At 39.4% G+C, this 12,611-nt stretch overlaps 1 protein-coding gene across 3 annotated transcripts in view; it reads right to left on the bottom strand.

The window, feature by feature from the left end:
- si:ch211-51h4.2 overlaps positions 1 to 12,611 on the bottom strand; it is a 122,871-nt gene that overhangs the window by 23,876 nt on the left and 86,384 nt on the right. For all 3 annotated transcript variants that reach the window (XM_036554964.1, XM_036554955.1, XM_036554972.1), the window contains one exon: positions 6,637 to 6,679. In XM_036554964.1, coding sequence (XP_036410857.1) covers positions 6,637 to 6,679 — 43 coding nt within the window. The remainder of the gene's footprint in view (positions 1 to 6,636; positions 6,680 to 12,611) is intronic.

The raw sequence follows: 12,611 nt of genomic DNA, 5'->3' as shown, positions 1-12,611 counted from the left end.
ACTGCTGACTACTCAGCAGTGTAGTCAGCAGTGTAGTCAGCAGTCTCTCACGTATGTGAACTGAATGGTGAATGGTCAGCTATGAGAAGACAGATGCATGTCAGAAAGCAACTTTCATGTGGTTTGTACACGTCTCTAAAAGCTCCTTTAATGACGGTTTCTTAGTGGACACCTGAAAGGACTGACGGGACTTACATCACTCTCTTCCTAAACCAGTCATGCCAGTGTTTGTTTGCTTCACAATGTGGAGTCACATAGAGGCTACTGAGATTGTACTGCTCTGATCAAAAATCCCTCATTCTGCTTTGTATGTAAAACCTTGATTTGGAGTGAAAGTTCATGCTGTTTCTAGCCAAGGGCTGAGCTGACTATTCTGCTCTCTTCCTTGAGCACTGCTTTCTGGATCACTGGATTTTTAACATACACACATTTTCCCCGGATGACGAAAGAGTTGCTTAAGGTAGAATGTGAAAGCGAGATGCTAGTGGCCTCTCAGCTGGACTGATGTCTATCCACATCAGTACTGTGATAACCATGAGTTCACCTGGAGTGTTTGGAGTAAGGCAGACTGTTGAAATTTTATAAATTACCTAGGAAATGTCATCTCCATCCCATCTTTCACTGCTTTGGCCTTGACAATTGTGTGACAGGTGGCAGACAATGATATATCAGATGAATATGAAGAAGTGGGGATTAAAACTAGGGTTCATACCTGAGACAACCAAACATCTGAGTTGATGAACCTCAAAATTCAAAGATAATGGAGAGCTTGTGCTGTTGGGCAGCATAAATCTTATGATTTATGTCTCAGGACAGCCAGGGACAAGGTTAGTGCCCTGTCCTTCACATCCCAAAATGTGATGAAGTGAGGTCAGTCAAAATATGACCAATTATTTACAAATGATTACACAGAACATTTGTTAATGTTAGGGAGTTTGACTGATGGGAAAACAAGGGAGTTATGAAAAATATTTGTACAAAGTATGTGCCAACAAATCTGTACCACTAGCCTAAGTTCTGCTAGCCCAATCTCATGTTTCAATTGTACAATTATTATTTTGAAAAGAGTGTTCTTCCCAATTAAAACTGAACATGTAAATGTACCTGCATAGGGACCAGTTTCTGTGCAAACCTGATTAACGATTAACTAAGCCCAGCCCAATCTATGGTGCACTCATGTAATAAATAGAAAAAAGGCTAAATGGTGATTTGTCACACAGTGCAAACATTATTAAGTTGAGACTATTTACATTTAGTCACAACTATGTGGGAAATCATCAACTAATATAAACCTGGATAATTCTATTGTCATACATACTCAGTATCCTCCAAATGTAACAATTATCCAATTAGATAAATCCTGGGTGCAGTAATTGCAGCATGTTTTCATTAGAGCCACAGGAAGTCATTACTCACTTTATCTGAGAAGTTCCTGTGTAATTGATTTGAAAGTTATCCTAAGCACATCAAACCAACATATTGCCATCATAACCTATTACCTCAGCCGTTCTGGCTCAGTGCACTTAAAGGAATGTAACAAAGCATAATCACTCCAAACAACAGGCACAGGGACCTCCATCGGTAGGAGCAAATTCATAATGCTGTCCCATTATCAATATATTGTAAGATTAAATTAGATTAATTCATTTGTAAATGGAACATGCCCAGCAGTTTGTTAATAGAGTGTAATGTGGATAACAGCATGTGTCAGAGATGTGCAAGTCTATTCGAGTTACTCACGAGATAGCACCTGGCCAATGGGTCACCTCCAGCCTGTTCTATGACACAGTCCTAACAAATTTAGGCCATGCCAGAAATATGCAAACACTTGACCCTCTGCGCTAGGCAGTGGCATGTGCAATATTACATCTCCAAGCAGAATCCCAGTATGCCCTGTGAGATGTATAGCTGTATAGCTGGCATCTATGTGCAACCCAACCTCAGACACAGCACAAGATTGCTGGATACCTGCTGGTAGCCCAGGAAATTAGAGCAGATTAAAAGATTAGTATTTAGGCCAATACAAATGATCTATCCATCCATTCAACCACCATTAATGTTAATTATTAGTTTAATTATCATTATGTCCTGTTCACACACTGTAATAATCTTCAAGTGAGTCTCACAAGGACTTCTGACATGGTAAATGGCCCATTTACATGCAGACTGTAAACCATGCTGGAGTGCGGGGGCAGGATCTCATGATACCATTTCCAACCACTTTTGGAAGCAGGCATAAACCAAGATGATGCTAAGGCTCTTTTTTGGTTCCCCCACAGGACCTCTCATTAATGTCCCAAGAATGTGCCACCACTCCACCATTCAGTCAAATATTTTCAGGGATCTGTTATTAGTCATGACCTTTGCATCATATTTTCTACAGTTTAAAAAACAGGCATTCACCTCTGTAGCTCATACTGAAACTTGGAAATATATGGGGGGCTGAAGTATAAACATTACAAATGTCGCATCAGAGACAGATATGCAAGAGTCACATAATCACTCAAATGTGCCTTCTATCTGAGTACTCAAAAGTGACTGTATCAAACACTATTTTTGCAAACTTGGGAGGACTGAATGGTGAAAAAGGCAGGGATTTCATTACAAAGACTGGAGAAGAAAGCAATGTGTAATCCAATACCATATCTGACTGCAACTAAATATGAATTATTCATTTTATCCTGAACTGGTGATCTTTGCAATGTATTGTCTGACTTTCCAGAACTTTTTTGTGTGGGCTACTGACAAAATGAAAGGTAATAATTTGGATGACAAATGCTGTGGATGACAAACAATATGACCAGAAGCCAATAAATGATGCATAGGGAGACAACAGATTATGTACATGATTGTTTACAAGATGGGGGAAAGCATTTCTTCAAAATAAAAGAATAACGATGCATGAGAATATGCGGAGCAAATTGTAACCCAGCTACAACTGCAGTGCTACCAATTTCTCTTTTGCCTACATACAGGAACTAGAATGCAAGGAAATATAAAAGGAAAGCTCCCGACACATGGATTATAAATGATTTGAATTCAAATATTGAGCATCATTAAGAGGTTGGTAAAGCTGAACGGAATTAAAGAAAAGAGGAAAGCATGCCTGGGCTTGAAATATCTGGAGTGATACATTATTCATGTATGGTTCACATCTTTTCCCCCTCTGTACTGATTTTGAGAACACAGGCCATGGGAATGATACAGAAAAAGATATTTTTCACAGCTGAATTGTCATAGCAAAGCCTGGAACTGTTCAGATGTGAAAGAGGTGTAAAAAATTGTTTTTCAGAAAGGGAAACATTTAATCTGAGTGTTAACTCATTCTGAGCCGGAAAAAATTCTCTGGCTTCTACTCGAGAGTATTGAAATTACTCCTATCCTGTGTCTTTCTGTTACTGTTACGATTCCTTGAGGTGTGTGCCTTAACAGGCTATAACACTACACGTGTCAGGACACCTGCAATTTCACAAAACGCAACTTAATTGTATGTTTAAATGAACATGTAAGCATAGGATTTCCTTTAGCCTCTGACACTGGCCTTCAGGATTCTCTCACTGAGGAGGAAGCACACAGGGGGCAAAGCAGGTGGAAACGGGGATGGAATACTGAGGGGAACACAGGCACAGCAAACATAATGCCTCTCACTGCTAGCTGGGTAAACTTATGTATGCCACATGTTACCACTGGATTCTCACTATACTTGGCTTTAGACTAGTGGAAGCGGAGCTAATCAGCTGCCAGCAACAGTGCAACTGACATCTAGCAACGCAGTATGTTTCCCTCCTGAAGTACATTTGCACATCAGGGACCTCAGTTGCCACTGATAGCTCCAGAATTGAACCAAAATAGATATCTTTCTGAGAACTTGATAATGAAAGCATTGTTTGCAGATTATCATATAAAGACTGATGGGAAAAAATGAGGGTTTAACACATGACATGAGAAATATGAAAAGCAAATGAATAAAAAAATAAACTTTTTACATGATTCCTCATTTCACAATACTTATCTGTGTGTTGTTGTTCACCTACAACTTATACACAATATGTAGCAGTAAGACGTTAATACATGGATAGCTAAAAAACTGCAAAACAAATTGAGAAAAAGAGCTACATTAATAATTGATGATGGATTAGTGGTCATCAGTAAACAAACTATACCACTTCAACACACTGTGTTAGACTAACATAATCCTAAGTGGGATAAAGCAAACTTGCCAAAATACAAACGTATCACACACAACAAAAATATAGCTTGTTAGGTAAGGATACATGTCTTACAACCACACGTTTTAAATTTTGAATAATGCAGATGAGATAAAAAAAAATGTGGAGTTACAATTAGTGTTCTGTAACTGTGTCTGTACAATGTGCTGTGAAATTGTGGAGGAAGGTACTGGCCAGAAAATGATGCAAGAAGTTATTTTTCAGATGTGTGAAAACTGTCACATAATCAAACAGATTAAATGTTTGTGAGAAAAATTCAATGCCCTTCATTGGAAAGAGAAAAAGTAGGAGTGTTCAGGCCAAAATGTCAAATGAGAACTGACTAGTTAGGGATGATGAACTTTGTCAAATTCAAGGTGTCATTTCATTTTTCACATGTCAGTTATTAGCTATCATACATATATCAAACTGCTATTTTAGCACCAGTATTTAAGCAGAAATTTGGGTGAATGCAGAACCCTGAAGAACTGACTGAATATCAGATGAGGGGTGTTAAATGAGGACTGAGGTGGTAGGATGCCCTAAAATGTATTCTGTACCCTTGATTAATCCACTGAACACTTAAGATGCGGTGGTCCTGAACCAGATCTGAAAACATTGGGAAATGCCTCATCTCTATACACCTTGATTTAATGTGTCTTTTCACAAATTTATCAATAAAGTTGTGTCTGCTGGCTGTGAGACCTCTCAACGGACCAGTTTACCCAATACATGAATCACTGGGTAAGTCATTATCCTTACTCCCTGTGATAAGGCTTACAAATGACCCAGCCATGTTGGGCTGTTCAGACAAGGCGGAAGTTACACTGAGTGGTGCAAATATAGGACAGCAGGACAGGATTTTTTTCAAGCAGAGCTGCAAGTGTTTGATTTGCAGATCCTTTTGCTATTCATGAGAAGCACCAGGTATACAGTAACCAATCCTGCACACCAAACGGGTCCTCAGTTTCTCAGTGTATGGACCAGTAAAGCTGTGACATGTCTGTACCAAAAAGCTAATGACAGAAATCAACTTCAGCCTTTTTTCCTCATTCTTCACGTACTGTATGCAAATACTGTATAATGTTACTGTGATGTATATATGAATGTCATGTGGACATTTCATGTCTTTCCATGATTTCTCTTATGTCTGTGCTCACTGCCCAAATTTCTACAAAGTTCTAATAGATCTGTTCAAAGAGTCTCTGAGTACATGCAGTTACTATAACTTTGAGGGTAATACGATAGTGTACCGAACTTCCCCATGTCTAGTACTTCACAAAAGAGCTCTACTGGAGAGGGAGAAAGGGGGTGTATAAAATCACTTGTGAGATCATGTAAAAACACATTATTATTTATCCGACAGTGTCAGCTTGAATAGTGCACTCAGGGAACCTGCCACGTGCCAGCTCCACTCTCTGAGAACGTTTCCCACTAAAAACTGCACTCAATGAGCAATGAGCGCAAACTGATTTAGATCACAGGAACTGTAAATAAAATAATTATTCTGTAGGAGGGAAGCTTGCCGTGAGGCCTGCTGGCCTCTGAATGGCAGAGGAGGATTCAGGAGAGAATGGCTTTTTGACATGAAATTCAGCCAGCCCCCTCATATTGAAAATGAAACCTCCAGTTCTGCTCCTTCCAACTTCACAGCTAAATGTGTGATTGTTCTCTGATCCCCCTCACTTTTTCACTTAAGGCTGCTGTAATTATCCACAATGATGCACTTCCTTGAATAAGAACAGGAAGAACAAAGAATGGCTGATTAGAGAGTGGTGAAAAAAATGTGTTCCTTGTTGGGTATATTCAACCTGCTGGAAAAATGAACAATATAAAAGCACTCCAAGTCACATTACAGCAAATGGCAGCTATTTATTGCTGCATCTCTGTGGGTGTGTTCCTGGTGCACCTCACCTGAGAGAGACCCTCTTGATATCTAAAGTGTATTTGTTTGCTGAGCTACTTCGCCTGCCTCGAGCACGTTTATCTGGGAAGTGGTACAAAATGATGGTGCACGAGCAGCCGAATCCCACAATAAATAACGTCAAGCCTTGTTCAGTGGCAGGGAGCCGATAAGAACATCTGTCTTGCCAGGCAACGCCCGAACCAAAACAAAACATCCAGGCGACATGCATGAGCCATGGTGATTCTTCATCACAATGGCCCCAGGCGGGGTTTCGACTGTGGTAAATGCCAGCACACCAGTGTGCTGCACATCAGCAGAGCAGGGAAACAGCTGCCATTCTTATTTCTATATTTCTCCAATAATAATCAAGAAATATATACCAGATCCCATTCTGATAACCCACCTGTAGTAAACTGCATTCATTTGTGCAGGCAAACATGCCGGTTGAGCATCAAGCCTTTCACCACGTTTGTGCACAGGTCACACTTCACATAGGTCACAAGGTTCAAAATGAGAGCTTACCTTTGTAAGTGGGATAGTTGCTATCTCTCCCACTCTCTCTGACCTGGGAAAAAACAGAAACACTTATTTGACCAAAAGAAAAAGGTGGAAGCTGGCCAACAGCAACACAACTTCACCATAACAAAACTAGCCCCGCTTTTCATGACTGACAGGGTAAACACAACAAATTGCTACTGAATCACATCAGAGTGAGTGTCCCATTGTAAAACTATCCAGGGATGCACTGCAGAAACAAGATAAGGCAAAGAGAGTTTGTGAAGCTCTAGCTAACTGAGGGCTATGAAGAGCATAGGTCAAAGTTTTAGCTTTACAGGTAAGTAATGGAGCAAGAACAACAAATCTCAAAATGGGGTACACATAAAAATAGATATTACTGTGGGTAATCAAGTTTTCCCCAGTACACTTTTCAGTTATGAGAGAAAAAAAAACATAAAAAAAGCTGCAGCACTTCCTCAGACAACAAATCGAATGTTTACATATTTTTTCTTCTTGTTTCAAACCACTTTATACATTCAATTAACTCTCATGCCTTTATTGTGCCCCTTTTGACTACATGCTTACTGCTCAAACTACATATGCAACACTGACTAGCAAACATAACTTTCTCCAGCACAACAGACACAACGCAATACACATGACAGAAACCTCATTTCATGATTTTTTCATTTCTCATTTGTAATGAGTTTTGCTTAAACAGCCAGGATGACATAACCACATTTCTTGCATTGTGTGGACTGTGACTGTCATGTTCAAAACAGGTCTAACGAATTCAATGGGAGTACATGCAACACATGAATTGGTCTTAAAACTGCTATTTTAAACAAGAAAGAGAGGCATAACCAGGGGCCTTGGTGACTGGAGTAAAGAAAAAAAAAAACATCCACAGCACTTCTTTTATCCTCTTCTTCCTCAGCAGACAACTCATGTCACCATGGAGCCCGTATTTGCACATTTAGTTCCCAAGATGACAAGAAGCAGTCGTCAGGATGCACTCAAAGCCTCTAAAATAAGCAACTCCTGTTGCAGAGCTCATGCCAAACTGTCCATTTTAGGGGGGGATTTAAAATAAAGCAGCTTTGCTTTAAAGAATTATTTGGAAATTAAAAGCCATTAAAAAAATTGAAGGTCATGCTTATGGTCAGATCATAGACAGTTTTTTGTACTTTCCATTCTCATGCATTTTTGTGGATTTTGTGGATTTGCTGTAAGACTCGTGGAGGTTTCTTGTTGTTTGCTGTTTTGTTTTGTGGAAATTAGATGAGATGGTGTTGCCCTGACTTGCAAGGTGTGACAATGAGAATGACTATAACGCAAAACATATTAGTCTGCTTGCTTTTTCTCTTGCAAAAGAACAAAATGTTAAAAGAACACCAAGCTTGGCCAGTGATCTTGTATCTTATGTAGACAGATTGCTCAAACACACAAGGATTTAGTCAAATTGAGAAAAAAACCATAATGCACCAAACATGTGAACATATACATATATTATACACGCTGATAACATTCAAGGTTAAGTGACCAAGTTAAGACTACCTCATCTGTAAATTCACCCTCAAAGGAGTTTGTGTCATCAGTGCAGACTAAATAAAAGACATTTAATGTGCTATTGTGTGCATCTGAAATGGCATTTTCTAGGCATGCATAAAATAGTGAAGGCACCCATAAGGTTTCTGAGGGCTGCTTTGTAAAACTTTTACTAGTGTTGCATTTCATAAAGGCTTTAGCTTTTGGCTATCCCCTTTGTCTCTTTGAAATTTAAATAGCTTTTCTTTATAGCCAGAGGGACATTTATCAAGTTTTTTTTAAATATTCCTATGCTTTTGGGTACAAATGCAGAGTATTTCAGGGACTTGGGTACAAACTGGTTCTAAGCCATTTGGGACACTATATGCAGGGGAGAAAGAAATCCAAAACGTTTGTCTACACATAAAGGAGGATAAAGTAGAATGAAAAATATGGTAAGACTTAAGAATTACATTTCAAATGGAGCTCATTTTTAATGGAAGCGCACTGTTCCTCTTCCTTGGCAAGCTTTGCGACCCATTTGTCATAGGTTACTCTTAAGGCAAGCAAAATGATGAGAGCCTGACTGCTACTTTGCAAGATGGGTGTTGAAGCTTTCACCTCAGCACCTCATTAATGTGTTTCTATCTGATCTCCTTGAATGTCAATTGAAGTTAAAAGCCTGATGCATCACTTCCTGCTGCCATGTCACACTACCATTATCCTCAGCTAAACTTAATTTGATTGGTGACGCTGAGCCCTTCCAATGACAGACTGCTTCACTAATACATCTCACCTTTCATATGAGCAAAGTATGGTTTTGCTAAAAACAAAAGGCAAACCTGTCCATAATGTACAAACGAAAAGATAATCATTTTCAAATCAAAATGACTTGGCTCACAAATGCTTTTGACCATCTTAAAATACTTAGTTCAGTCTGTTATAATAAAAGATGTACAATTTCAGTGTGTTACTACAGGCTTTTGAATATAGTCAACATTTAACATTCAACCTTCAACACTCTGACACAATTGAGCTTTGATCCAGAACACCATGGCTTGTAAACATTTCTAATACTACACAGGGCAAAGGCCCAAAGAAATTTATCTGCAAGAGCATGGTCATATAAAGCCATTAGAATGAGGTAATATTCCTTTACAGCTGAGAAGAGAACACCTCCTCAAGCTACTAAATAATGTGAGAGTTCAAACTCCTTTTGAGATTGAGATTGCTGTCTAACAGAAGTACTTCTCTTTCAGATATGAGCCCTAACACTAAACTCTCACCCCTGTTTTCGGTCAGCTCTTTAAAATATTTAACCAAGGCTGTTGTAAGTGAGACAGGTAGCACTGTGGGAAAGACGTTCTCAATGACTTTTTGTGACTTCAGAGCAAATGAATTTCTCCAGGCTTTAATTATTTCTTTCTGAGAGTGCCCCTGGAGCCTTCCTCTCGGTTGCCATGGATTGTGTGCAGCGTTCCGCGTCTGACCTCCAATTTCCAGAATGTTCCACAGCTTTGCTGAGAAATTGGATGCTCTGCATTTTTATCAAGCGCCGCCGCCCTCATGGCTTCATCCACACCCTTTTGTCTTATATCTGTGGCACATGCAAACAGGCACATAGCTGGGGTGATGGCACACCAAATCAACAAAAGCCCCCCCCCCCCCCCCCCACAAATCTGCCAACCACAAATCACCCTACGACCTTGACAAAACAATTTGGTCTTTGGATGCATCCTCATAATCCCCGTAAATCCCTTTGAACAGGTAACTAAATTCTGCCACTAATTTTGTTTTCCATCTTTTTTTCTTTTTTTTTACTTCATCAGTTTCTCTGAAGGAGCATGTAGTGAGATGAAGTTTGGGACATGGGTACTGTAAGCCAAATCATGTCAAAAATACAGCACTAGGTTCAAAGAAATAAAACCAAAAAACTCACTTTTTTTAATCCACACATAAAATGTATCACATGAAAGCTCAATGCACAGTGCTGCATTATAATTTGCACTGAATTCTCATTTGAACACCATAAAACTGAATAACATCAATTTGCCAATGAGGACCAGTGCCATACAGAGGTAAAGAAAATGACAAAATTCTGATAAATGCAACCTCAGACAACGAATTCAGATGTATTGCATATTAGATCAGAACCAGCATAAGAACAAAGTAAATCTATTTGCATTACAGAACAAAATAATGAGGCTGAATTAATTGTTACCTCTTACAGTGTGGTTCCTTGTTGTGGCAGGTGTTTGCCTGTAGGTGACAGCATTGCTCTGCAGAAGCAGACAGGACCAAACGTAGTAATTTTTGTACCTTAATTATTTTAATAACACAAGACACCTGTCACCGTCACTTTCCACTTTTCCCTGCAAACTGAACATTCCCAAACCGACTATAACACAAAGTTGAAGCAAAAACTGTGATACCCCCAGTCTAACTATTCAAAAACAATGAAAATGTGTACAACTGGTGAATTGGATCAAACAAAAGTAGCTCTTTGCTCCAATTTTGCATGTAGTTGAAAGAACAAAACACAATGTTTATTCACTGATGATGCATAATCGTGTAAAGATGAGAGAATTCTAATTTTAATTGAAATATAAATTACAAATTAATACATTTTAAAACAACACAAAACGTGGAACTCTGAATGAACTCTTTTGTGACATTCAATGGAATATAAACTTTTATCCAGGCAAATACAGTATACTGTATACTGTTAATGTATACTATAAAATATACTGTTCATGACAAGCAGGACAAAAAGCAGTGCTCATGAAACATATTTCACACAAATGACTGTTCTTTGGTTTATAAATAATGGCATTGCTACAAATTATAATTGGTATTATTACAATACTGCATGTGTAGCAACCCTGTTGATGCTAGTCACAATCAGCATACGATGAATAAACAGGAAGCATCTTTAGTCCTGTACCAATGTAGCCCTACCTTACAGATTTTAATTCATAATAGAAAAATTTAAAAGGACGAACAAAACTGGGAGCGTGTAGTGCTCTATTAGAAGGCAATTTCTCTTTCTGTGCTCACGAAGTATTTGCACTTGAAGCAGAATGTTGAATTCAGAAGGTCAAGTGTTTCCTTTAGAAATACTGAAGACTGGATTTAGAATCTTAGACTCTCTCTTCTTCAACAGAAACTGTCCTTGACAGATATCAATATTGTACCCCTTGTACTGTTTCCAAGCACAACACAGCCTAAAACAGATGTCTGCACATCCAAGGTATTCAAGTACAGAAAGAGGATTTCTCTTTACTGGAACACATTTAGCTAGCTAATCTCGGGTGACTTTGTGGAAAACTCAGACGGACAACTTGGAGTGACTTACAGCTGCATTGGTTATTGGTGATTTTCAGGTTATTTAAAAAGGTTATTCTTGAATAGCTCTATAAAAAATACCAGGGAGTCTGTGAGCCAGAGTCACAAATGCTAACTTCCCACAGATCCTAATTTTGGATTTCTGTTAATTTGTTGTTTCATAATTACATCCCTGTGCAATGCAAACTTTTTTTCCTGGAAATGGCTGTTGTAAGACACAGCCGTGTGGATTGTTTGGACCATCGCCAGCTCTTGACGAACGCTCAGAGCAGCTCTGAGACGCACTCCAACACATTTCCACAGAGCTGTGACAGCGCCGATCAAGCGGATCAGGCGAGAGGATGAGAGAGCCTACTTCTGTGTCTGCTCTCTCTGAAGATGCGGAGCCCCGTCACGTCTTCCCCAACACCAGGGTCTCATAATTCCAGGCCTTATTCAGGCAACACTAAATCATTCATCCTAAAATCTACACTCATGTATAATACATACAAACCACTCAAATGCTCTCATTTATAAATTAATCTGGGATGAACAAATACACAATGCTGCGCGGTCTACCTTTTAAGAAGACGCGCTCATCTGGGTGCTAGCTGGATCAAAAAAAAAAAAAAAACTCCTCTCCATTGGTGGGCCCCATAGGAACGAACAAACCTAACACCCAGCTCTGTTATGAGGGGAATCGGAGGGAGGAGAGTCAAGAGTGTTTCTTCTTTCGCTCCCTTTCAGCATGAGTTGCTTTCATTGCCTAATTAATGCCGGGAACAAGCTGCCGCAAACCTGCCGTTCATCTGTTGCTGAAATGGAGAGCCGTGGTGAGCAGTCTGAGCATTTGTGCTCTGCATATATGCAGCAAAGGATGTGTGCTGAGATGCTGCTTTGTAGCATTGCGTTATTAGTGGCTCATTAAATGAGAATGGCTTTATTTAAACAATCTACTCCCATCCCTGAGAGGCACCATAGAAGTGTCCTGTTTTTTTTATTGCTTTCTCTTTTTTCCCCTTTGTTGCTCCGCTTTTGAAACGCCCACAGAGGCACCCATCAAACACCACCTACAACCACACATGTGTAAGAGACCAGGTGACGCCTTTGAAAGTTGTCAGCTCTGCTTCGGAGCTGGAATTACTTTT

This window comes from Megalops cyprinoides, chromosome 2, assembly GCF_013368585.1.
Source record: "Megalops cyprinoides isolate fMegCyp1 chromosome 2, fMegCyp1.pri, whole genome shotgun sequence".
Classification (NCBI taxonomy): Eukaryota; Metazoa; Chordata; class Actinopteri; order Elopiformes; family Megalopidae; genus Megalops; species Megalops cyprinoides.
The sequence above is the reverse complement of the archived record's forward strand: the minus strand, read 5'-3'. Positions and strand labels throughout refer to the sequence as shown.